Genomic DNA, 27,328 nt, shown 5'->3' with positions numbered 1-27,328 from the left:
ACGGTTGAGCGGACAGAGCGATGAGCTAGGTGTGTGTGTGGACGCGCTTTTAATGAGCTGAGAACAAGACCTGAGATGAAAGAGGGAGGGAGGGAAATATGAGGAGGAAGAGGAGAAGGAAGAGGGACAAAGAGAGGAGGATTACTCTCTGGAATACCTGTTTCGGTCTTTTAATTTCCGTCTCTGGCAGGGGTCAGTCTTCTCTGCCATCTGTCACTTTTCCCTCCTCAACTCCGTGTTCCTCTGAGACGTCATGTCACTTTATGAGTCTGTCTGTCTGCTGATGTCAGCCTCTGTCATGTCACAAACTTACTGAGCTCTTCAGTAAAGTCTTAAACACGCGCCGTTTTGTTTCTTTAACTAAGGCATCACTCTGTCATGGTCAGTGAAATAGGTTGAAGAGATATAGGTGATGGTGCATGTGAGGGTGATGAGACAATGGGCCCAAGGGATCAGACATGCAAAAGGCCCAACCAGACCTCCAATACAGGAGCAAGACACACAGACTTGTAGCCTCTTTGTGTTGTTTTGTGTCATTTTGTAGTCATTACACATGTATTTGTGGTTTTGAGGACTCTTTGGAGTCATTTTGCATCTCTTCGTAGTTGTTTTGTGTCTATTTCTAGTTGTTTTGCATGTCTTTAGTCTACTTCAGTCTGCCTATCATCTTGTATCTTTTAATATTGACTTTCACTCCATTTGAAGTCAATTTGAGACTCCTTTTAGTTGTTAAATGTCTTGTTTTTGTCATTTTGCGTCTATTTGTAGTCATTTTACGTCTCTTTGTAATAGTTTTGCATGTCTTTGCCGTCAGTTTGCCTCTCATCTTGCATCTTTTTGTATTAATTTCTCTTGTTTGTAGTCATTTTGCTTCTCTTTGTAGTTGTTTTGTGTCTATTTGTAGTTGTTTTGCATGTCTTTTGCATCTTTTAATATTGCTTTTGACTCTGTTTGAAGTCAACTTGAGACTCTTTTAGTTGTTAAATGTCTTGTTGTCATTTTGCAGCTATTTGTAGTTGTTTTGTGTCTATCTGTAGTCATTTTACGTCTCTTTGTAATAGTTTTGCATGTCTTTGCAGTCAATTTTCCCTCTCGTCTTGCATCTTTTTGTATAAATTTATCTTGTTTGTAATCATTTTGCATCTCTTCGTAGTTGTTTTGTGTCTATTTGTAGTTGTTTTGCATGTCTTCTCTTTGAAGTCAATTTGAGACTCCTTTTAGTTGTTAAATGTCTTGTTGTTGTCATTTTGTGTCTATTTGTAGTTGTTTTGTGTCTATTTATAGTCGTTTTGCATCTGTTTGGCGTCTCTTTGTAATAGTTTTGCATGTCTTTGCAGTCAGTTTGCCTCTCATCTTGCATATTTTTGTATTCATTTCTCTTATTCGTAGTCATTTTGCATCTTTGTAGTCACATTGTATTCATTTGAAGGCATTTTGAGACCCACTGTAGTTGTTTTATTTGTCTTTGTAGTTGTATTGTGCCACTTTGTCGTCGTTCTCCATCTCTTTGCAGTCTTGCATCTCTCTTGGAATAATTACTATTCAAAGCAGGATAAAAACACAAAGTCTTTGTGGTCTATGTGTCTCATCTTATCTTGTCTTGTCTTTTGCATGTCTTTGCAGGAGTTTGATCTCTCTTTTATGTTTTCTTTGTGATCATTTTAAGTCTCATCCTGGTTATCTCTCTGAGTGGCATTTTAAAGGCGCAGGTCAGTGGGGGGCCCTGACTCTTGGCTCCCCTGGCCTGTGTCCAGTAGACCCGTTCAGTAATCCCTCCATGGGTACTTGAAGACAGGAAGAGAAATGCAGCGGAGGGAAATTATCCCAGAGCAGAAGGAGCCTTCTTTTCCGTTTGATGGTAATTAGTACATGCAGGCTCTTGTTCTGATGCTGCTAATTTGAGTGTGCCTCTGAAGCCTTTGAAATGCAGGTAACAGGAGGGAGGTATTTTGTTATGGCAAACACGATTTTGCAGCTACATTAACTGCTTTAATCATTTACAATGGTAGATATGTTCTTTTTGCACGGGGCTCAGCCAAATGCTCCACTGACACACACACAGTCTCCTTTATTTCATATTACTGCATGGGTCTCAAACTCGCGGCCCGTGGGCCAATTGCGGCCCTCGTGACGATATTTTGTGGCCCGCACCTTGATATGAAAGTTTAATGTGTTTTATATGAATGGCACTTTACCGTGTTGTGTGTGGAAGGTCCCTTTAATTACTTTTTTTGGGTAATTTTGTGTCTTTTTTTTTTTTGTAATTTTGTGTCTTTTTTTGGTAATTTTCTGTCTTTTTTTAATAATTGTGTGTCTTTTTGAATAATTCTGTCTTTTTTTGGTCATTTTATGTCTTTTTTTGGTCATTTTATGTCTTTTTTGGGTCATTATGTGTCTTTTTAAAAATAATTTTGTTTCTTTTTTTGGTAATTCTGTGTATTTTTTGTCATTTTGTGTCCTTTTTTTGTAATTTTGTGTCTTTTTCAAAGTAATTTAGTATTTTTTCAGTCATTTTGTGTGTTTTTTTGTCATTTTGTGTCTTTTTCAAAGTAATTTAGTATTTTTTCAGTCATTTTGTGTGTTTTTTTTGTCATTTTGTGTGGGTTTTTTTCGCCATTTTGTGTCTTTTTTTTAAGTAATTTTGTGTCTTTTTTGGTCATTTTTGATACTGCCTCCATTTGAGTTTGAGACCCCTGTATTACTGCATCATGGTACTATAACCAAGCATGTTCGTGCAGAAAAAGTCCTCTTACCGCACTCCTTCTTGGGCTCATCTGAGCGGTCCTTGCAGTCCTTGACAGAGTCACACACCTTGGAGCTATCGATGCACTCTCCGTTCTTGCACAGGAACTTCAGGGGTCCCTCACATTTGGTAGCTGCACAGGACAGATCAGTATGCACACCATAAACGTCGTGAACTTTATTTGCATGAATTGATTCAGCATCTCATGCATCAAAAAGTGTGTGAAGTCATATTGAATATCTCGCCAAATTACTGAGGGCTCACATGAAACAAGTGACAGCAAAAATACTCCTCACTCTGATATTCATATCATCGCACATAAAAAGCGCAGTGTAATAAAAGCTGAACTTTAATTTGGTCCAGTTTCACAGTGCTGGGTCTTAATTTCCTGAAATATCATTTTGGAGCACGCTGGTAAATTATGCATCATAGTCAGAAGATGGAGAAGTAATGAAATCAGCTTAGAAAAAGCACTGGGCTGGATCCTCACAACATAACAGCAGCGGTCATTAGAGGAATTCATTTCACTTTTTGTGTCCAGAAACATCTCACATAATTGTATCTAAATGAATTTATAATCCTTATGGTTGTCATGGAATCAAAACTTATTTTAATGCTTTTTTTTGTGTGGGGAAGGGTAAAAAGGCTAAAATAAATAATGCATAGCAAGACATGTTTGTAAAAGGCCTGTGAGGAAGACCTAAAGCATGTGATAAGTCTAAGTTCTGTCTGTGAAGATTATAAGGACATACTTTATTAAACTAAATACATTTCACTTTTAGATGAATGAACAATATAGCCATAATGAGGCACAATTCATTGTTTTTGTGTTAAAAATAATATTTTTTATATTTTCAAACATATTTTTGATTCACAAATTCATTACTGTAATGCATCCAGATAAAAATGTTATGGTTTCCCCACACTTATATACAAGAAATATTTAATAAACTTTATAAAAATAAATACACATTTGTTTAAAAAAATATAATTTAATAGTATGAATATAATCAAACATAATGGTTTTTAATTATGTGTAAAAAACAAAATCTGAATGAAAATTAATGAGAAAAAATGGTTAAATGGTTAAATGTTACGGTAATGATATAATTGTTTGCATTAAAATGTGTATATTTTTACAAAAATACATTTTGGTGATACCAGCTACCCGTAAGCATATTTAAGTGCTTGCCAAAGAAAAAAAATGGGAAAAAAAAAACTTTCGTTGTTTTTTTATTTTAAAATGTGTTACGGTAATGAATTTTGCTCTCTAAAAATATCAGAAAATACCTGAAAAAAATGAAAAATAGATTATAAAGTCATATTAAACAGTGATTGTAGATTGTATATGTTATAAAGGGTCAAAGAAAATATGTATTCAATGCTCTTGGATTTTTTCTATGAGCTGCACCATGTTCATGAGAATCACCCAGAAGTCTTCATTGTAAGAGGCAGACTTCGCCATTCAACATTACCAACCTACGCACAAGGTACCCACAGGAAACTTTCTGTGCATTTTTATCTCATTGATATCAGACATTTAACTGTCAACTCTCTTTACATCATATAAAAACTTGAATAAGTTTTACTGCTAATAGAAATTAAATGCTTCCTACTGAGGCTGCTTCACATTAACACACTGGCAGGTTTGAAAGGAAGATTTTCTTTTGAAACGTAGCCAAGAATAACCAGTTTGCACCAGCCAGATCCTGTAAAACACATTAAATTATGCACTCCTCAGAACAACTGGGAAGCTACAAATGACTCAGTCTGCTGACAAAAACTCAAAACTGGGCTGCAAACTAGCTGTTTGTTAGTAGAGGCTGCAAAAAAATGTGGATAGTTCAATTTGTATAGCAGGTGAAGTACCCTGTTCCCCTAATATTAGTAACACTTGTGGGCACTTGTATTGGGAAATGGTGTACGAGTGCATCTCAATAAATTAGAATATCATGGAAAAGGTTATTTTTGTCAGTAATTCAATTAAAAAGGTGGGAATAACACATTATATAGATCCATTACACACAGAATTGTACATTTTATGTCTTAATTTTTTTTTTATTATTATAATGATTATGGCTTACATTTAATGAAGACCTAAAATTCAGTGTCTCAAAAAAAGTTTAATATTACAAAAGACCCATTTAAAAAAGTATGTTTAATATGTAAATGTTGGCCTCTGAAAGGTATGTCCATCTATATGACTCAATACTTGGTTGGGGCTGTTTGACTTGAACTACTGGAAATGGACTTTTCCATCATATTCTAATGTATTGAGATGCACCTGTATATACAGATCATATTTTAGTTACATTTTTGTAAAATAAACTGCCAAATAAATATAACTTTTTATGATTTATGGCATAATAATTGAATACGGCAAGTCATTTTTCATGCAAAAATGGCGTAAAAAGGTTGTTTTCAGCCTGTCAAATATGGAGATTTTATGCTTTTCTCGGTTTTATATCATATTTATGTTATTTAAACTGAATACTTTTGGGTTTGAACTGACAAAATACAAGTTTGTATGTACTTGTTTTGTTTTTATTTGATATTTTTGTTTTTGTATAGTTCTTAATTGTGATTGTATTGTATGTTGTATGTGTTACGGACCCCAGGAAGACTAGCTGATTGCTATGGCATCAGCTAATGGGGATCCTTAATAAAATGAAAATGAAATATGACACAGATCACACACATCCTGTAGTCCAGTAGTTCTCAACCTTTTTGAGTCGCTCGCGACCCCCAATTTAACATGCATGTTGTCCGCGACCCCGCTCACTGAACACAATCTCACACGCACAGTTCAGATCACCCAAAAAAGAAACAAAAATCAAAAAATGGACTAAAAAGACACAAAATGACCAAAAAAGAAACAAAATTATCACAAAAGACACAAAATTATCAAAAAAAGACACAAAATGACCAAAAAAGACAGGAAATGACCAGAAAAGACAGAAAATTACCAAAAAAGGAAACAAAATGACCAAAAAAGACACAAAATGACCAGAAAAGACAGAAAATTACCAAAAAAAGGAAACAAAATGACAAATAAGACACAAATTGACCACAAAATGATCAAAAAAGACAAAAAATGGCCTAAAAAGACATAAAAATGACCAAAAAAGACACAAAATGACCAAAAAAGACACAAAATGATCACAAAAGACACAAAATGATCAAAAAAAGACACAAAATGACCAAAAAAGACACAAAATGACAAACAAAAAACCCCACAAAATGACCAAAAACACATTACCACATGAACACTTTAACACAGTGGAGACAGAGCTGACTTCCAAAATGATTTGGCGACCCCCACAAATCATCTCGCGACCCCAATTGGGGTCCCGACCCCTAGGTTGAGAATAGCTGCTGTAGTCAAACATCATTACTGCCCATTAGTAACTAACTTTCGTAGTTTATGCATGTCACAATGGCAGATATGTGCAAATGGTAACGACACACTGAATGTAATATATACACAAACCGACAGAACAAAATATAGGAAGACAGATTCAATCACACACAGGAATAAAAGAAGAAGACAGGTGCACAGTGAGGGCTGCAGGAGGACAGGTCCCTGCAGCGGGACATGCAGACAGCCATGACAGGTGTACCCACCGTTGACGCAGCCAGATTCATCGCTGTGGTCAGGACAGTCGTGCACCTTGTTACACTGCTTGGTGCCGTGGATGCAGGAGCCATCACCGCACTGGAACTCATCAGGACGACACGTCAACAGGGCTGTAAGAGGCACACACACACACAGAAACACACACTTGAAATTGGACTTGTAAATCCCCTTTAATCCCTTCAAGAGGAACACAACATCCCAGGGTCGAAACCAACGCAAAACCTTTTGTTGCATTTCATTCCATCAATTTTTGCACGAGCTTCTCTGCTGCTTTCATCTCTCTAATAAAGCCTAAAAAAAAAAAAAACTATTTTAAAAAACCCTTTATAGAAGCATGCATGAAATTAAAAATGTTGTGAGGTAAAGCACACAGTATTGTACTTGTATCCATTCACAGCCTGTGTGTGTTAGGTGCTGCCTTGGACACAGACAGTCAACCTGATTGCTATGGCATGAGCTAATGGGGATCCTTAATAAAATGAAAATGAAATATTTCACAGATCACACACATCCTGTAGTCCAGTAGCTCTCAACCTTTTTGAGTGTCGCTCGCGACCCCCAATTTAACATGCATGTTGTCCCCGACACCGCTCACTGAACACAATCTCACACGCACAGTTCAGATCACCCAAAAAAGAAACAAAATTACCAAAAAAAGGAAACAAAATGACCAAAAAAGACACAAAATGACCAGAAAAGACACAAAATTACCGAAAAAGGAAACAAAATGACAAAAAAGACACAAATTGACCACAAAATGATCAAAAAAGACAAAAAATGGCCTAAAAAGACACAAAATGACCGAAAAAGACACAAAATGATCAAAAAAGGCACAAAATGATCAATAAAAGACACAAAATTGCCAAAAAAGACACAAAATGACAAACAAAAAACCCCACAAAATGGCCTAAAAAGACACAAAATGACCAAAAAATACACAAAATGACAAACAAAAAACCCCACAAAATGACCAAAAACACATTACCACATGAACACTTTAACAAAAAAACTATTTTAAAAAAACCCTTTATAGAAGCATGCATGAAATTAAAAAATGTTGTGAGGTAAAACACACAGTATTGTACTTGTATCCATTCACAGCCTGTGTGTGTTAGGTGCTGCCTTGGACACAGACAGTCAACCTGAGGGCGTGTGATGAATGATTTTCAATATAGTAACGCAAAGATGGAGGCTGCATGAAGCCACACCACATTTCATTAATATCCCAAGCACAGACAAGCTTTTCATCAACAGGGCCCGGTGTGCTCATATAACTCCCTTCTAAACCACACTAAAAAGCAATATATATGACTGAGGGGGATATGATTTAGTGTTATCACGAGATGAGCAGAGCAGGGGGAGTGTAATGGAGACAGGGCCACCGCAGCCTGGACATGCATGTGCTCGCATGAATGCAAACACATTACACTCGGAGCACGCTTTATATAGTGTCTTCTGTATCTGGGAGATCAATCTGATTGACCGGGAACACTGTGTGCACATGCAAACACCTTATATTCAATGTTGGAAATGTTTTAATCACAACTGCATCAGTTAGCAAAGCAAAGGAATTATCTCATATATATTAAAGTGAACCTGGTCTCACAGAAATCCGTGAAATAGCCACGGATTTCGCTTAACTCAAAATCCGTGGAATAGCCACGGAATCGCTCAAATTTCCGTGAAACTGACACGGATTTTGCTACAATGCAAGTTAATGACAGTCATATCCCGTGGCTATTGGTTTGTTCCAAGTCACGTGACTTTCAAGGTCCCAGCGGTCAGAACAAAAAACATGGCAGACAGTTCTCTCATTTTTAGTGAAAAATCAATATTTTGACTTATAAAAATGAATTTTGATCACATTTCTAGCGAGAAATATATGTTTTATTTTCTAAATATTCACTCAGTGAATGTACATAATCACTTTGTATGTTGGAACAGCCACGGGATATGACTGTCATTAACTTGCATTGTAGCGAAATCCGTGTCAGTTTCACGGAAATTTGAGCGATTCCGTGGCTATTTCACGGATTTCTGTGAGACCATGTTGATTAAAGTATGTATATGTAAATGGGTGTTTGGAAGAAACCTGCCAACTCCAGCATCTATAACATTAACGATCAAATAATCGATTAATCGATTCGATAAGTTATGTTTTTATACATACTCCAGTATGTATAAAAACATGCATACATGGTCAAAATAAAAGATGTATATACAGTACTATGCAAAAGCCTGTTTTGATAACGGACACTTTTATTTTGAAAGGAAACGAAAAGAGGTCGATCGTAACACTAAATCAAGTGAGGTGAAACTGTAAAGATAATGTCAAGGAGTTCAATGTTCAATGTTTGCATGAGGTAGTTTTTACAGTAATCTTGCATATTTAAGTGTGTTTTGTGTTTAAATAAGTTTTGGATAAAATTAAACCTAGTAATTCATGCTAGCAAGGTTTGATACAGTAAGCTAGTTTTGTTCAAATTAACTGTAGCTTTATCCAACTTAATTCTCAGCTCATTGGCTTATTGACGTATGGCCACTGAATGATCGGCCGTGTTAAATTAAAAAGTACACAGATTGATTACGTAATCGACCAAATTCTTAACGACCATTTCTGTCTACATTGTATATAATGTTCAGAACTTTTTTATATTATTTTTGTTATATATATATATATATATATATATATATATATATATATATATATATATATATAATTGTTGAGATTTTTAATATTTTACCTCTTATATTAATATATATATTAACACCTAATATATATTAACACCTGTATAACACCTCTTATATTTCTAGCTTATACTGCTGTTTACTATTTATTGTTTTTTTGCTATCCACTTTGCTGCTGTAATACTTGATATTTCCCCCACTGTTGGACTACTAAAGGAAATTTTAATCTTAATCAATCACCAATTAATTATTCCTATCCCTAATGTAAATACAGCAAATTTAGTCAGAAATCTCTGGACAAACCTGAGTTTGTGCCTCTAACAGCCTCCTGGCCGCTCTCTTAAAGCAGAGATCCAGTTGGCTAACAAAACATCAATCTGTAGTAAGTGCTGCCTCTATGACAGCACAGAGTGTGAGAGGTGGGTTTGATGTGTGCACCGCACATCTTGATAATGAATAGTGGGACTATCTGGTTTTCACACTCTGGCTTAGCGAGACAGGAGCTTCAGGGCTCCCCCATCCATGACCAGCTAATAGGAAAACCTGCGTTATCACAAAGCCCCATCTTCACACTGTGTTTATCAACAGAAACACATTCTTTACCAGACACATTTAGAAATAAATAAATAAAAAGAAACCCTAAGCAAACTCCCAGCAGAGTGGAAATGTGCTAAATGACAAAGTAACACCTCAGAACAGGAAGAAAATATTGTTTGCGGAGATATTTTCCGGTCTCAGAGCAAACAGATATCTTAACCTGCTGTCCACACAAAGATAATGTAAAATAAATCTCACTTTTAGTGGGATTATTCCTGAATGTGTTGGAATTTAATTGGTCTGATGCCTGCTATCTCTGAACAAGATGAGTATAATAAAAGTCTAGCTGTTTCTGGGTAAAATATTCATAACGGTAATATCGTATAGTCAGAAGAAATGAAAAACAAACAACACTGACCCAAACAGAATCTGACTTGTTACATTCAGACAAGATGAAAACACAAACTTGAATAAAACGGCCCATAGCGAACACGAACAGACTGCTGTGTGTGAAACCACGTTTCTATGAGCAGCCTGGAGCTGGAGAGACGTGCTCGGTGCTAGGGATTCATATTTTTCTCATAAAAATGGGACATTTTCTGTCCCAGGAGCAGAAGCACATTGTCCCGGGATTCCCAGGACATTAAACTTCAGCAACAGTCAAAACACACAGGTCATATTCCAGGCAACACTTAATGCAACAAAGACAAATATATATGAATAAATGTAACAAATAATACAAGTGAAGCTAATAACGTTAAATTAAATGTGCATTTACTGTATATGACCTATATTAATATAACTCCCACCGTTTAGGAACTGAGTTGGAAATTACGTAAATACATGGCCAAAAAGAGCATATGTATTTGATCAAATTATCATCTAGTGATATTCTCAATAGCTTTAAATGATTCCTTGACCCAGAAAATGTATATTTTGATATCAAGATTGACCTTCTACATCAGGGGTCTCAAACTCAAATTACCACAAAATGACTGAAAGAAACACCAAATTTCTTTCTAAAAATTACCCAAAAAAAGACAGAAAAAGACCCTAAATTACTTAAAAAAGAAACAAAATAATGAAAAAAAGACATAGAATTACCAAAAAAGACACAACATTATTAATTAATTTTGAGACCCATGCTCTAAGTGGTTTTGAAGATATTCTGGTTCTCATAGATTTTATATGGCTGCCATCTCCGATCCGCCACCTTGATGAAGTGGCTCCCTTTAAAAATGGAAAACTATAGAGATAGAGAAATCTGGTCCTAAGCCACTAATATGACTAATATGCATGAAAACCTGACTGCTTTAGTGTATTATTTGTTGGTGTTAATAATTTTAAGGCAAAAGTTTTTTTTTGTAACCCAACATTAGAAAGAACATAAAGTGTGCAGGAAGGTTGTGAGGAATATAAAACACCAAATTCATCACCAGTGATCTGTCTGCTGAGAGAGATATTTGACAAGTTGTCAAACAAAACTTCTTTTGAAAAGTAATTCAGATATTTCAAAGTCAATCTCTGTGTCACAGTCTGGCTGTGACACAGAGGCCGGAGTTGATTGAAGCATTTCTGTCGTGTCTAGAACAAAAGTAGTGTTCTGTCCTGTTTCCCGTCATTATATTTCTCAGGAAAAAGTTTCCATATCATACTGCAGGCTCACTGTAAACAGATTGTTATATAGTATCAGTGGTGGAATGCAACTAAGTACATTTACTCAAATACTGTACTTAAGTACACTTTTGAGGTACTTGTACTTTTGTTGAGTATTTCCATTTTATGTAACTTTATACTTCTACTTCACTACATTTAGCTTTTGTTACTTTTCAGGTTGAGATTTAACATAAAAAACATGATAAATTTAAAGTGATTATGCATATTTTCTTTTAATTAAACCACATAACAGTATATTAACTACTTAAAATAAGCCCTACCTGTAGAAAATTAAAACACTGCTTACATAAATAAATCAATAATAATAATCTAATAATATATTTAGAATATATTTGACAATCTGAGTGGGTCTATTCTGCACTAGTACTTTTACTTTTGATACTTTAAGTACATTTGGATGCTGATACTTTTGTACTTTTACTTCAGTATGTTTTGAATGCAGGACTTTTACTTGTAGTGGATAAATTCTGCAGTGTGGTATTAGTACTCCTTTTTAAGTAAGAGATCTGAATACTTCTTCCACCTCTGTATAGTATATAGTGCAAGGTACTTTCTCTTTAAAAGGTTAGTATACGATTCCACTATAACAGAGAATTATTCAATTTGAGGGCAGACAAAAAATAAAAGTGGAAACCTCTATCAAGTAAAAGTAAAAGGTTTCCTCTTGGTATTTTTATTGTGTTTGTAGTCTTTCTCTGGGTGTTTTACCACTATCTGCAAATTGATTTAATGTTTCTCAGGTATGGCTTTCTCTTCAATTTGCATTGCATTGTCGGACTATAGAGTGCATCAACAGTACACTCAGAAACCGGCACTTTAAGTTTGTAGAAGGACTTTTTGAGTCTCCAGTGAGACTATATACTCAAAACCTGCTTGGAATTAGCATATAGTATGGAGATGGGACACAGCTATAGCCTCTCCATGCTTACTTTCTTCTGCTGTGCTGAAAATATACCTCACCAAGCTGAAGGTGCACAACAGAGAACAGTATAGGAAAAGGAAGGCTGGATGTGTGTTTAGAAGAAATCTGCCAACTTCAATAACGATCAATTAATCATTATGTTTTCATACATACTCCAGAAAACATGCATACATAGGCAAAATAAAAGATATATATACAGTACTATGCAAAAGCCTGTTTTGATAACGGACACTTTTATTTTGAAAGGACGAAAAGAGGTCAATCGTAAAACTAACTCACATGAGATAAACCCTTTATAAACTATATTTGATAATTTCAGTGGATATCTAAATGGGGCCCCATGTCTCTCTGTGAGGTCCTAGAACCACATGGATTTCTTACAGCTAACCAGCAAGAGAAAAAAGTTGCAGATTGAAGAGATTTAAAGTGGTAAATCTGTGCGAAAAAAGTTGCAGATTAACAAGAAAAAAGTGAAAAAAAGCAACTTTTTTATCGCAGATTCACCACTTTAAATCTCATGAATCTGCAAATTTTCTTCTCGTAGATTTGCCACTTTATCTCATAAACTTTTTCTCAAAATATTACCTCCCTCCCCCAGGTCCGTATGTTTTATTTTTTACACATTCTGGCTGTATGTAATATCCTCCAATAGTCTCTAGGGTTGAAATTTGGAATTTGCAAGTATTTCAATGATGCCCTATTAAGGGTTAAACTGTAAAGAAAATGTTAGGGAGTTCAATGTTTTATGTTTTTTGCCCCTGAAGAGGCATGATGTTAGTTTTTTCAGTAATCTTGCATATTTAAGCGTGTTTTGTGTTTAAATAAGTTTTGGATACAATTCAACCCAGTAATTCATGCTAGCAAGGTTTGATACAGTAAGCTAGTTTTGCTCCAATTATTACTCTACTAGGATTTCTGTGTGTTTAGTAATTGTAATTGTTATTGCAACTTTCAGTTTGCAAACTGTAGTTTTATCTAACTTAATTCTCAGCTCATTGGCCTATTGGCGTACAGCCTCAGAACTGAACGCTCTGCTGTGTTTCAGTTCAGTGATACTGATACACAGTCAGAGATACAATTAAAATTAAAAAGTACACAGATCGATTAAGAAATTCCACGTAATTTCTGTCTACATTGTATATAATGTTCATAAGGTTTTTTATATTTTTTTGTTTTAAATTGTTAAGAATTGTTTATATTTGACTTGTTTATTTGCTAACACCTCTTATATTTCTAGTTTATACTGCTGTTTACTATTTATTGTTTTTTTGCTATCCACTTTGCTGCTGTAATACTTGAAATTTCCCCCCCTCATAGATAACATTAAAATAAAAAATTCCACAGATCGATTAAAAATTCCACATAATCGACCAAATCCTTAACGACCATTAATCGATCATCAACAAATTATCCCCATCCCAAAATGAGATGCGAAGAAAAGAGACAGAGATAGAAACTCACGGCAGTCCGACTCATCAGACTTGTCCTTGCAGTCTGGATCTCCGTCACACTTCCATGTGAGCCGGATACACTCCCCGTTGGCGCAGCGGAACTCCCCGGCGGTGCAGTTCATCTTGCGGTTGGGCAGGTACGGGACCCCGTCGCTGCCGCAGCGCTCCGGCCCCTCGTCGGAGCTGTCGGAGCAGTCGGGGTCTCCGTCGCAGCTCCACATGAGCGGCACGCACTCCGACGTGTTGCAGCGGAGGTGGTTGGGTCCGCAGGTCAGCGGGGACGCACACTTCAGCTCGTCGCTGCCGTCGCCGCAGTCGTCGTCGCCGTCGCACACGTGGACGGTGGCCAAGCACTTGCGGTTGGCGCACATGAACTCTCCGCTGGGGCAGGCTTTGGCATCTAGGAGCAGAAAGGAACAAAAGGAGTCTTATTAGGGGTAATGTCGGTTCTAGACCAGTTTTACTGTGGGGGCCAAGGAGGGGCCAGTTAAAAAATGGCAAAGATGATAGTTAAGCATTCAAAATCTTTATTTTAGCTTATTTAAACATCTCATTTAAGTATATTTGGAAGATAAAAATACATTGATTTAAACAATGAGACTCACCAACGATAACAGTTTTTTTGTATGACAATGACATTTCTCATTTTTGTGCACAATCACTTTTTTTATTTTGAAAGTGCAGTCCAGTCAGAATGATCTTTATATATACACACACACACAATATTTTATTGCACAATTAAACTAGTATACAATGTACACATTCTGGGTTCCTTTTGTGTACAATGAGATATTGTTTGAACACAAAATAGGTAAGAATTGTTCTGTCATTCATCGTTATAAATTGATCATTTTATTATTAATTTGACACAGGGGCCACAGCAGGGGCCAAAGGCTTCTTCACAGGGGCAGTGGCCCCTGTAGGCCCCTGTGTAGAACCGCCACTGATTAGTGGTGCACCCATTGCAATTTTCTGGCCGATCATCCGATTTTAAAAAGCCTGACCTGCTGATTCCAATTTTGGCCGATACAGATTTTTTTATAACTCACAGCATACATCTTCAATGTTTGAATCACTATCATTATTTTATTGAAAAACAATAACAATGCAGTATTTTTCTTTAACAAATAAAGGAAATCACAATGTCTGAGGTAGTTAATAAAATATTGACAAACAAATAGGACAAACTAACAAAAGAACTGCAACCATGAATAAAGTGTCCTGAGTTTTTGGTTTTGTTATAGTACAACATACATAATACAACACAGTCATGCAGAAGAACGCGTACGTGCAGATGCACTTTCAGACCTTTGTGGAGGTAGATAAGATCTCTAGATAAGATCGGTTTGACGTAAAAGTATAGGCCGATCGCCGATCCAGCAAAATTAAGGAAATCGGTGCCGATCTATTGGCCGGCCGATTGATCGGTGCACCCCTAGAGTCTATGAGAGCTGAGTCAGAGAGAGTCTGTTTTACTGTGCCAACATTGAAGCAGGAAAGGTGAAACATTTATTTTAAATCTGCTCCTACCTTATCTCCCATAATTGCAGAAAAGTGGAATTTAATGTATATGTTTAGAGGCCGGTCCCTCCATACAGCATGACAATATTAACTTCACCTCTTGGTAAAATAGAAAGAGGAGGTATTTCAGGCCATAAAACAGCTAATTGCAGGGAAAAGTCCTGGCTCAGTTATATTTGGTGACGTCTTAGACCTGTTTACGTCTAATAAATGTTTGCATTGACCCTTTTTTTTTAATCAAGGTGCAGTGTGTTTTCTTGAATCACTTTTTGTCAGCTAAATTGCAGTTGTGCCATCCTCAAAATGTGCTTGCATTCACACAAATTACATATATAAGAATCTTGCATTTACATAAAGACATATAAGATTCAGCCATAGAGCAAAAAAAGACCAAAAGAAAATATTAAGTGACAAGAATAAATAATATTTTACACACAGAGTGCTGAGCTGCAACCCCAGCTTTCAGATGGTGTCTATTGTTGACCTGCTATCTCCCCCTAAAAAGAGCATCTTCTCTCCTAGCACCACAACATTTCTACTCCTAGAATTGTCACTAGCACTTATTGCTACACTAATGGCTCTTATGGCAGTATACCATGATTGTTTTGCTTTTCTGTAAGTTGCTTTGGATAAAAAATCGTCTGCTAAATGACTAAAGTAAATGATAAGGGGTTAAAATGAACTAAATTGTAACAATCACAGAAATAAAAAAAAGCACACCAGTGTCTCAGTTTTTGCTCGCAGTGCATGAGATTAAAGTTGACGTTTTCAACATCGGCTGCTGTAGGTAAAAGAAAGTAAGACCAGAGGTGAGAAACATATTACATTTAAATTAGCTTCTAATATACTGTAGGGACATGGTGACGGTAATAGAGTTTCTCAGGTAGTCTGGAAGTCAGTACGGGTATCATAACAGAGAGAGTGGTGGACAGAAGGAGAGGGGATGATGGTGGTTATTAGAAGGTGGTGAGAGACTTCCTCTCCTGTGGAGCAGAAGATAACAGAGCGCTCTCTGCCATCAGCTGGCCCTTCTCCTCTCTCTGTGACCAATCTCTGTCATAGTACATCCTCCTCTCTCACAGGATCTCTCTCTCTACTGTTAGTTTTATATCTGCTGCTCCCCGGCTCATCGTTCTCTAGTCCAGCTATTCTCAACCTTTTGGGGACCCAATTGGGGTCGCGAGATGATTTCTAGGGGTCGCCAAATAATTTTGGAAGTCACCTCTGTCTCCACTGTGTTAAAGTGTTTATGTGTTTTAGTCTTTTTGGTAATTTAATGTCTTTTTTTTTGTCATTTTGTGTCTATTTTGGTAATTTTGTGTCTTTTTTTGGTCAATTTGTTTCTTTCTTTGGTCATTTTGTGTGTTTTAATGGTCATTTTGTGTGTTTTCTTGGTCATTTTGTGTCTTTTTTTTGGTCATTGTGTGTGTTTTCTTGGTCATTTTGTGTCTTTTTTGGTCATTTTGTTTCTTTTTTGGGTGATCTGAACTGTGCGTGTGAGATTCTGTTCAGTGAGTGGGGGTCGCGGACAACATGTATATTAAATTGGGGGTCGCGACTCAAAAAGGTTGAGAACTACTGCTCTAATCCACGACCAACAAGGGGACACTGGTCACGCCTTCATACCAAGGTTGTTATAGTTAACGAAAACTAACGAAATAACGAAAACTAGATTTGAAAAAACATTTTTGTTAACTGAAATAAAAAAAAAAAACAAATAAAAAAAAAAAACGATAACTAACTGAGACTATTGTGTGGTTAAAAAACGAACTAAAACTAACAAAAATTATAGTGAAAATGTCCTTTGTTTTTGTCTTTGTCAACTTTTTTCATACATAATCCAGTGTTTCTGTTTCTCCACCGCTGAGTGTGTGTATTCCTGCTTTGTAGGCTTCCGGGAGAAGCACGAGTGAAATTACCGTAATGACACCATGTTGGCTGTAAAGAGCAACTTCTCAGCTTTCAGAAAACATATCCGTTCAGTTATTATGGTAATCTGAAGTGCGCTTGAGCAAACATGTCGCCGGCGCAACACTCAGTAAACTTTGGATGTTGGATAAGCCGAAGGGAAAAAAAGGCAAAATTTTCTTTGAATCTTACTATCTTAAGTAAGTATCTTACTTCTAACGCTAAAACTAATAAAAACTACACTAAAACTAGCAAATGCACTCTAAAAACTAATTAAAACTAACTGAATTTGAAAACAAAAATTCACAACAAAATTAAAACTAAAACTAATGAAAAATCCAAAACTATTATAACTTTGCTTCATACTGAAGGTAAGAGTTAACATTGTGTTATATTCTACCTCACAAAAAGCAGAGCAGTAAAAACACAAGGGCAGTGAAGTTGAGAAAAAAAGGCTAGTGTCAAGCTGTGAAGAGGAAGAATCTTTTTTTTTTTCTCTCGATTGTTATTTTACACACGCTCATGACTTATAGACACGCGGTTGTTGCAGGAAGGTGTTAGAGTTTTGGGCTGCGTGCTGAGGCACCCTGAGTAGTTCAAGGTGAGGTGCCTTGCTTTTGTAACCTCTTTTTCAATTTCAAAATAAAAGAAAATCATTATCCTTGTACAAGACCTAAGAAAACATAGAGAAAAGACACAATACCTACAAATAAAATGACTCTACAACTTCTCTTGTCCATTTGACATAACTATGTGCAGTGGTGGACTGTAAGGCTAACACAAACTCCGCAAGAACAGAGAAAATTTGTTCTCTCTTCCAGGGCTGCAAGAACAGAATGATGTCATTTTGTTCTTGCAGCCCTGGGAGAGAGAACAAATTTTCTCTGTACTTTCCACATCATCTGGGCAGAACTTTGTTCTAGTGTGGTGTCCAAGAAATATTGTGTGAAGAAATTTGAATTTGAATGAGTCGTGTGCTGCAGCTGCAGACTTCCCAGGAGTTCTGCAGTGGAGTTTCTTGTAAAGTATGAAATGTCCTGGACAGAAATAACTTTTTTCTTGTTCTTGCCACCTCGAGAACAAGAACAAATTTCTCTGTTCTTGCTGAGTATGTAAAGGGCTTTACTAACCACATTTTAGGGGCAAATATTGTTATTTTTACTCCACTACATTTAGCTGCCAGCTAATTTAGTTACAGGTCAAGATTTAACATGAAAAAAATAAAAATGATTATGCATTTTTATAAATTAAACTACATAAAAGTATTTTAAGTAGTTAAAATTAGCCTAAAAATAATAATTCTGCAGCGTGGAATTAGTTTGTCCTTAAGTAGGGATCTGAATACTTCTACCACCACCAACTGTGTAATATAAAAACATTTAAAAATGTAATACATTTAAACATTAGTTTTTTAAAAACTTTTTTCTTTTTTTAGACTTGATTGACACAGTGCCATGGATATACATTGTTCTGCTTCTCGCCTTGTTAGCCACCTGTCAATCAAAGGTAGCCACGCCCAAATCATACGATTCTTTATCTTACATTTTCTTTTAAATCGGACCAAATATTTACACATTTAACATCATATTGTCTTGAAGAAGATTTTTTACTAGCGATTGAGACCATATTGTGGTCCTAAAAAAAATCTCTGAGGTAATAAATCAAATGAGAAGTTTTCTCATTTTGTATTAAAATGAATGGACCCAAATGCTTCCGCAGCCACCGTTGGTGCCCCCCTGTTGAAATTTCTGGTAGAAAGCAGGCTTAAGGCACTTCCTGGTTTGCCTCACTGCTGAAACCCGGAGGTGGCTACCTGAACCCTTCCCACTGGTGGGCAGGTGGCTTTAAAGAGGTTAACCCTAATGCCAGTGTAGAAGCTAAGCCAATGATTTAAGCCACTGAGGCATTTCAACAGGAAAACTAATTGACACGCTTTGACTTTGCCATGAGTGATGAATGAGAGTCCAGTCGCTTTTCAGTTTAGATGCAAAACAAGTCAGTTTATTTAACATCTCATGCTTTAATCACACTTTCTCTCTTACATACATCCGCATGAAGCATAACGTGCGCAGCACAGCGCAGCGGTCAAAAACTGTTTTTCCTCTTCCGGTTGGAAAACACCTGACGAGCACCCAAAAGGTTCCCACATCATATAGGCTGACCCGCCAATCACAATCGGACCATGACACACAACAATTAACAATTATCAAATCTGCTCTTACAGCCAGTTTTGCTACTCTGCTAAATGGGGCTAGTTAGCTTTTAGCAACTAGTTATGTATGATTAGATTGAGCTACTGCCTTATTTATGGGCTACAACAAACTTTTGCTTTAGCTTCAGTGGTAGCTGTGGCTGTCTCTATTTGTAGTTGCTGCCAATTACACATTTATTTTTATGGCATTATACTGTTCGACCTAAGCTATTTCTAAAAAGGCAGATTCGGGTCTTAACCTGATATTGATTAAATATGTAGTTTCAGCGTTTTGGCTTTGTAGGGCAGTATTGATTTAAATGTTTCTCTGGAAGGAAAAGTTTGCACTGTAATGTTACCTCTCCCCTTCACACAGCCGACCTCAAGGCTTAGGCAAATCCTTTTCTCTCCTTCTCCCTTCCTTTTCCAGCTCTCTGTCTCTACTCAAGTCTGGCCAGAAGCGCTCAGGCTGTGAAGAGAGTCGGGGTTCCCACTGTGAGCCCATAGCAGCACAGAGGCCAGCAGAATTTGATATTTACACGAACCACAGGGAGTTCAACTTCAGCACCGCTGCCTTTGGCTGTTAAGGCCGGTTTCAGGAAGAGATTGTGGTTTTAAAACATCTGACACGGAATCAGCACATTGTAAAGCATTAGCATATCAGCTCACATCTCTCAGAGATCTGGAAGCTGCTTTGGCTCTACTGCTACAGTCGAGATTTTATGTGCATATGCAGTTATTTTCAATTCTGATACTGCAATTTAGATCAAAACAGGGATCTGCTTTTAATCAGCGACAGAACGAACCAGTTTGAAATGATCTGAACAGAAATTAAGAGTGATTTCCCTCAGTGGACTGTCACAAGCTACAAAAAAAAAAAAGCTTCAGAAATTAAATCCATAGCAGAGTTGAAAATCATATGCATTTCCACGTGCTGAGCTAAACCGGGTGAACAAACATCAGATGCGAGCTAGTGTCCTAATTACCATCCTATGTAATTATACCATATGTTAAAGTACATATCTTTCTTTCTCTGGGTTTAATTAATTCACTGGCACCGAAATGATTGCCACAGAAGCTCGGGGAGAACAACTGATACGAAAAACAAGTGTCAAGATTCAGTTCAGTGAAAGGGTTTATATTCATAAATATTAAACAAGCTCCATCTGATTCTGATGTGTTGTATAACTACTGTCCCTGTTATGCCTCTACCCTGACTCCATACTAATTTGCCACTAAATAATTAAGGAGAGTCAACAGACATGTACGTTATTACACAGGGGGCAGACCATTAGTAATGTACATGAGTGGCCTGGTTACGCTGGAGAGGGACTTTGTTTTCCAGTGGGGCCGCTGAGTAAATGTATTTCAAGACTTTGGAGCAACTTTGAGCCCGCAGACTGGCTATGCTGCACAAATCAGTGGCTTTTAAATGATAAATAAATCGCAGAGGGACCCAGCATTTTACTCAGTGGGTTGAATTTTCAAATCGCTTTTTCCATCTATTTGCATAATTTGGTATGGCTGCTTGGACAAAAGCAGGAACTTAGCATACTAAACATCAACTGGATATGTATAAATGTATGCATATACTGCATGTACAGCATGGACTGTACAGTACATTATATGCATGTACACTGATAGAATTAGACATACTCTATTTGCTGAAGCGCAACACAGCCTTTTATGCATTAACGTGCATCACTTCACTACGCTAAAGTCACAATAAACATGATATGAAATGCTATTGTGAGCATGTTAGCATGCTAATGTTAGCATCCGGCTAAAATGGAAGGATCTGTCTGTAAGTCTTTCCTTGAACTTTTTTAAACAAGCATACATCCGATGGACTTTTCTCTGCTCTTTTTTGCCTTGCAAATACTTGAATCAGTGGGGAATGCTTCTAATAACCAACTATTATCTTTTTTGACCACCAGAGAGGATAAATTAAGCCACAATGTGCAGACTTGATGTGATCGTCACTTCAAAAACTGTTTTGATATTCCCAGGAGGGTCCACACAGTGCTGCAGGAAGCCAGGTCACCAAAACTGTCCAGTAAATGATTTATGATGAATGACATGTTTCTAACTCTTGGTTTCATTATACCAACTGAGAAACCAACTGAAAATGCAAACTTACTTCCTGGTTTAAGAACTCATTCCTGTGGCGTCAGTTTGAACATTAAATATACTGTTACTGTTTGATATATGTCAAAAAGGATTAGCAAATGATTGCTATTTTATGTTTTATTTACACTTTTTTTTTGGGGGGGAATCAGGGTTGTAGATTTGCTGCAAATACAGCTATATGATGTAATATTCATCTAGTGAAAATTGGTTTGAAGTTGCACTGTGCTTGTGTTATAATGAAAAATTGAGTATAACAAAAGGAAAAAGTACTGACACTTTGCCAGCAGCAATTTCTCTCACAATAATAATTCATGTGCTCAGTTTTAACCAGTTCATCATTATTAAAGACCAGAGACAACTAATACTTCTAATAACTAACTATTATCTTTTTTGACCACCAGAGAGGATACATTAAACCACAATGTGCAGTGAAGTGCAGCATGACTCGGTGTGATCGTCACTTCAAAAACTGTTTTGATATTCCCAGGAGGGTCCACACAGTGCTGCAGGAAGCCAGGTCGCCAAAACTGTCCAGTAAATGATTTATAAGTCAGTGCATGTGAAGTCATGTCTATAACTCTGGTTTCATCATACCAACTGAGTCTAAAGAGGAAACAAACTGCTGGCTAACTAAGGTTAAATAAAAAAAATTGGAGTTGATGCTGGAGTTTGGATAATGGTGTCTGAATTTCTTCAAAGCATGCCCTGCACCTAGCGGTCTCATTACTTCTGATAATAGGAACATGAGAAAAAGAGATGGTGCAAAGTTCAAAACTCTGCTCATTTTTAGACCTGTGCACACCTGGCAGCTCTCTGCAGAGAGAGGGCAATCGAATACAAGATATATTTTTTGTAGCATCAATCGTGTTTCCACATTGCAACTTAAAGCTCATCAACTTACTGAAGTAGGAAGAATGAATTCCCAACCCAGGACACAGGTCAGCCAAAGCCAATACTTGAGGCGAGAAATCATCAATACAGTAACAGAACCTTATTCTTATTCCATTCTTATTTGATCAGAGATGCTTAGTTTGAAAGTGTGATCTGAGTTTTGCAAGCCTGGTGTGTTGCAATGGAAGTAACTTTGCATAAAGTTGAGATTGAGTTGTGATTATAGAAACGGAGATACAGCAAGTATTGAGTGCCGGGCCATAGCCATCATGCAACATGTGGCCGGATGTCCTGCTTTTCATAGGAAGTGAATGGGATCCGTCGATTTCACAAACGTCAACAAATGCACCTTAAGAAGTTGTTCGGGTGAGCTGCAACTAGAATTCCTGAGGCCAAGCAATCAGCCTGTTCTGAACAGGTACTGCACTAGTTCAGATCAATGCACTGCTGTGACTAAGTAGCATGAATGTAGACTTTAGTAGCCAGTAAGAAAGATCTGTTATATAGTATCAAGGTGATGTTGCAACAGCTTTTGGACTGAAAATGAAGCCAGTGCTGAAGTGCCAAAAGCTGCATTCCTTTAACTGAACAATTTATGAGTACTCTGCTAAAATAAACAATTCATGCCAACCATAACTGTAACTTTTCTCAATGTTATTTCTCACTTTATATTGACTTGTGATAGCCAAAAAAGGGTTCACTTAAATTTTAAATGACCTCCTGCAGGATGGCTACCTTCATTCTTTCTGCTATCAAGACAAACACAACTTTGTTTGTGAGCTATAATGAATAATACATAATTGAACAGGAAACACACAGTGATGTCAACCAATAAAAACTCCATAAAAATGCTAAATTCCCAAAGAGCCTTACACTGGTGGCACACATCAGTCATATATTGCCCCTTCCTTAATAACATGGGTGGGAGAACCTTTCCTATGACTACCTCCATGCTTGTCAGAAGCGGATAGCGTGACACACTTTACTTCTCCTGCCGGCTTTGATGAGGAGAGATTGTTGCCAGCAGCAACCAGTGGCTCAGATGCAGAGGCAGGAGATGACTGGTCGCTCAGCTCAAATTAGCATTACAGCTGATGAGTGTGGGCCGCGTGTATGTGTGTGAATAGCCAGGATGCACAAAGGGAAGAATAAAGGTAAAGAATTATATAGAATTATTTAGTGAAGGGGGAAGGGAAGAGGAGACGTGAAAAGAAAGACATCCAGGTTGTGTGCAAGCATCAAAAACACACTCATGTATATTTTATCTGCACATGCACAAATACCTCAGAGCATATCAGTCCCTGTCTGTGCAGCTTAGCATCCTTGCAGGTTTCTCATGGATACACACAGACTTAAACTGAAGGGACAGTTCAGACCTGTCCACTCTGCTCAGTGAGCTGAGGTCCACTACAGCCACAGCCACTGCAGCAAGGTCACTGGAACACACAGCCTCATCCACTAAAGCCTAGAAAGGTAGAAAACACACACACACACTCACACACACACACACTCACACACGGCCTGCCAGTTCAGACGGGTCGCAGTGCCTCACCAGGGAAATAGCTCAGAGGTTGACCTTTCCTGTGATGCCACACAAACATTTACAGAGGAAACACAGAGACAAGCCTCTCATCTACAGTAACAGCAGAGGGGATATAATGGAGGACAAGGTGGGAGTCAAAGTAAATAGAGTTTTCTAACTTCCTCCCTGATACATCACTGTTAGGGAAGGTGAGCTTACAAAGGGCCAATGGGAGAGACAAAACACCTGTCTGGATTTCGATTAGCAGAATAAAGTTATGGAGTATTTGGTTGTTGGTGGGGGCACATTAGTTCTGTGTGAAAGCTTCATCAGTGGATGCACAGCAGAGGTGTGAATCAGCAGAGGCCAGTTGATACAATTTTATCCTGATACTTGAGTCCCGATACGATATTGTTGTGATTTTAACAACATGGTCTCACAGGAATCCGTGAAATAGCCACGGATTTGCTTAACTCAAAATCCGTGGAATAGCCACGGAATCACTCAAATTTCCCGTGGCTATTCCAAAGTGATTATGTACATTCACTGAGTGAATATTTAGAAAATAAAACATATTTCTCGCTAGAAATGTGATCCAAATCCATTTTTATGCAGAAACTAAGTCAAAATATTGATTTTTTTCACTAAAAATGAGAGAACTGTCCGCTATGTGTATTGCGATACAATATATTGTGATTTAACTGTTTAACTGCATTTTGTGTCCAGAAAATTAAATTCAATCAAGAATTGTTTTGTCCAATAAGAGAAAATTCTCAGTCTATTCATCTCACTTCAGTCTTTTTATTTCTCCACAATGAGAGTCAAACCCACAGACTGACCAACAAAGTATTCAGTCAAACTGAACTGAACTGATATCAAACATGTATGGACGACAACAACTGCAGCATTTTATCAAACTTTCCTCAACTTTAAGCTTCACTGCTCTGAATTTTTTTTGAAAGAAACATAAAAAAAGCCGAACTCTGCAGCATTATTTCAACAACTTCCCCGCAGGATTTCCTGATGCACATGGTGCCTATAGATTCCTTAGATCTTCTACTTTCATGATACCTAGTACATCCAGTATAATCCTGAAAGTGAGCCCCTCATGGCCTCCGGAAAAAACAAAAATGGCAAAAATACTGACGGCACCGGAAAGCTAAATATGTCGGCCATGAATCGATATAATATTGCCACGTGAAATATTGCTATACAATGCTGTGTTGATTTTTTCCCCCCACCTCTAATGCACAGTATCTGCCAGTCCAGGTTCACTGCAGGAACGAAGAGACAGCTGTGAAGAGTGCAGGAAGTAATTGTTTGCCTCATACAATCCAAGCAGCGTTAAATATGAATAAAGAAAACATGCAAAAAGTGCATCCACACAGAAATATTATATGCACAAGCCAGGCTGGCAGCTTAACCCGTCACTGAGTGTAAATGCAAACACACATGAAAACACACACAAACCCAGACCGGCTTCTGTGCTTCGCTGCAGATCCCAACAGACAGGCGAGCTCAGGAGAGAAGCCTGGAGAGTAAGTGCACATTAATCTCCACATCGCTGAGGGTTGAGGACAGTTCAACTTTCTCGCGGAGCCTCTCTAGAACTGCTGCTTAATGTAATGTTGATCAAGGAAAGCTTCCTCTGGTGAGGGCTAGATTCTACTTAATACATAATTCAACATGTGGATGACTCAATTAGCAGGATGCCTCTGCGAGATTTACTTTTCCAAGTCTGCGCCGGGCTATGTTTTCTGTAAATTTCTACAAATAGAAGAGAGAGAGCTGAGGCTAACTGGTTACGTTCCAGCTCAGTCAGTTTTTTTTGGGGAAGTGCGACCCTTCCGCTCACGTTCGGGTAAACACAAGTGAAAGTGTAAAGTGAGCTTGAATGTTTTACTCACGGTGAGCAGGATTAAGTTTGAGCTTGCTCACAAAAGCGTGAGTGTGAAAGACACCAAAGAGCAGCTCATGTTGAGGGTGCTTTCACCACTCAGCGGTTCGGTGCACTTCCAACCAAATCTGACACTTTGTCTGTTTGGTTGGTTTGTTCAGCTGGTGTGATCGCTGCCATTCAGAGCTGACAGAGAGGCGCCTGGAACGGTGTGCACCTTCTTCAGTGCCATGCACAACCCAAGTTTTAAAAAAGTTGGGATACAAACAAATAAAACAGAATGTATTAAATTCATACAAAGAGAGCACATGAAATGCGTATTTTTGTAGGCCTACCAGGAAGTAGCATCACCATGGGGTCTATTAGAATAGAATATAGAATATAGTTTTTATTTGTCATTGCACTAAAGTACAGGGAAGTTAAAAAGAGCAGCTCTCGGTTTTAGTGCAACAGAATACAATAATCTAAACATAGTTAAAAAAATATAGGTAACGCTTTATATTAAGGTTCTGTAATAACCATTAATTAACAAGTAATAAGGCCCTTGTAAGTACTTACAAGATGCTTATTAACATTATTGTGTGTTTATAAGCTTATATAAGTGTGAATAATGGCATTACAAACACCCATGACCCACCCATTTTGTCTTTGCCATGCCTTTATTAATCTTATTTTGTTTGCTTATTGATATTAAAATATACTTTATTGCTCATCTATTATAAGTTAACTATAAGTTAAGTATGCATTTTGCAACTACCGGATCTAAAGCGAGAACAATGCCTTATTACTTGTTAATTAATGGTTTTTAAGGACTTTATTATAAAGCGCTACCAAAATACATATAAGAAAGCACAAGAAGAAGAAGTGGGGAGTAGCAGGTTTGGGATATTTACAGGGACATAATGGGAGTTATTGCACATAAAATAAATATATTGCACTGTTGTTCCACAGTATTGAGATGTTTGGTTTTTTTTAGATTTATTTCTTGGAGGCTTTCAGGACAATGACAGCTCTCTGATAGAAACTGTTCCTGAGTCTGTTTTAATCTTAATTTGCCCTGAAACGCCCTCCGTTAAGAATTCATCTTCCTAATTTTTGCATTGGATTTTGGATCATGGCAGAAAATAAGCTCTGTGGTGAAAGTTTCTAAAGATTTTGTGTTTTGTTCAGCAGGATAATCTTCACAAACTAACACCACTTTTATGATGTTTGAAGCGTTAATGCGGCCGACAGAAGTAAAAAGCTAACGTGACTTGAACGTCACAACCGTTTTGCTTCAGATGATCTCCGAGAAGCTAACCAGCAGTTTTGACAAGCTAGCTAAACTGTAGCTTAATAAATTGTTTATTAACCTAATCTACAATCTACAAGAGTTTGCAAGAGCTCTGAAAAACACGACTAGAGGCTGTGAGACGGACTACAGAGAGAGTTACTATCTATGTTGATGTCCCTGACAACCACTGTAGTCTCATTTAGCCACCTGTTAGCAACCACCTTTTTAAGGACACATAAAATCTCCAAAACTCACAACAGGGGGTATTTGACGTATATTATGTCATACCACAAATCACAAACACTTCTTCAGCTTATGTTAACCACAGACCTTATTTCAT

At 37.3% G+C, this 27,328-nt stretch overlaps 1 protein-coding gene across 2 annotated transcripts in view; it reads right to left on the bottom strand.

The window, feature by feature from the left end:
• Window positions 1-27,328, bottom strand: part of LOC131980218 (low-density lipoprotein receptor-related protein 8-like) — a 155,797-nt gene that overhangs the window by 44,527 nt on the left and 83,942 nt on the right. For both annotated transcript variants that reach the window (XM_059344431.1, XM_059344432.1), the window contains exons 5-7: window positions 13,666-14,055; window positions 6,368-6,490; window positions 2,754-2,876 (exon numbers count right to left, since the gene is read on the bottom strand). In XM_059344431.1, coding sequence (XP_059200414.1) covers window positions 2,754-2,876; window positions 6,368-6,490; window positions 13,666-14,055 — 636 coding nt within the window. The remainder of the gene's footprint in view (window positions 1-2,753; window positions 2,877-6,367; window positions 6,491-13,665; window positions 14,056-27,328) is intronic.

This window comes from Centropristis striata, chromosome 11 (genome assembly GCF_030273125.1).
Source record: "Centropristis striata isolate RG_2023a ecotype Rhode Island chromosome 11, C.striata_1.0, whole genome shotgun sequence".
NCBI classification, from domain to species: Eukaryota; Metazoa; Chordata; class Actinopteri; order Perciformes; family Serranidae; genus Centropristis; species Centropristis striata.
Note: the sequence above shows the minus strand (reverse complement) of the source record. Positions and strands in the feature narration are given on the sequence as shown.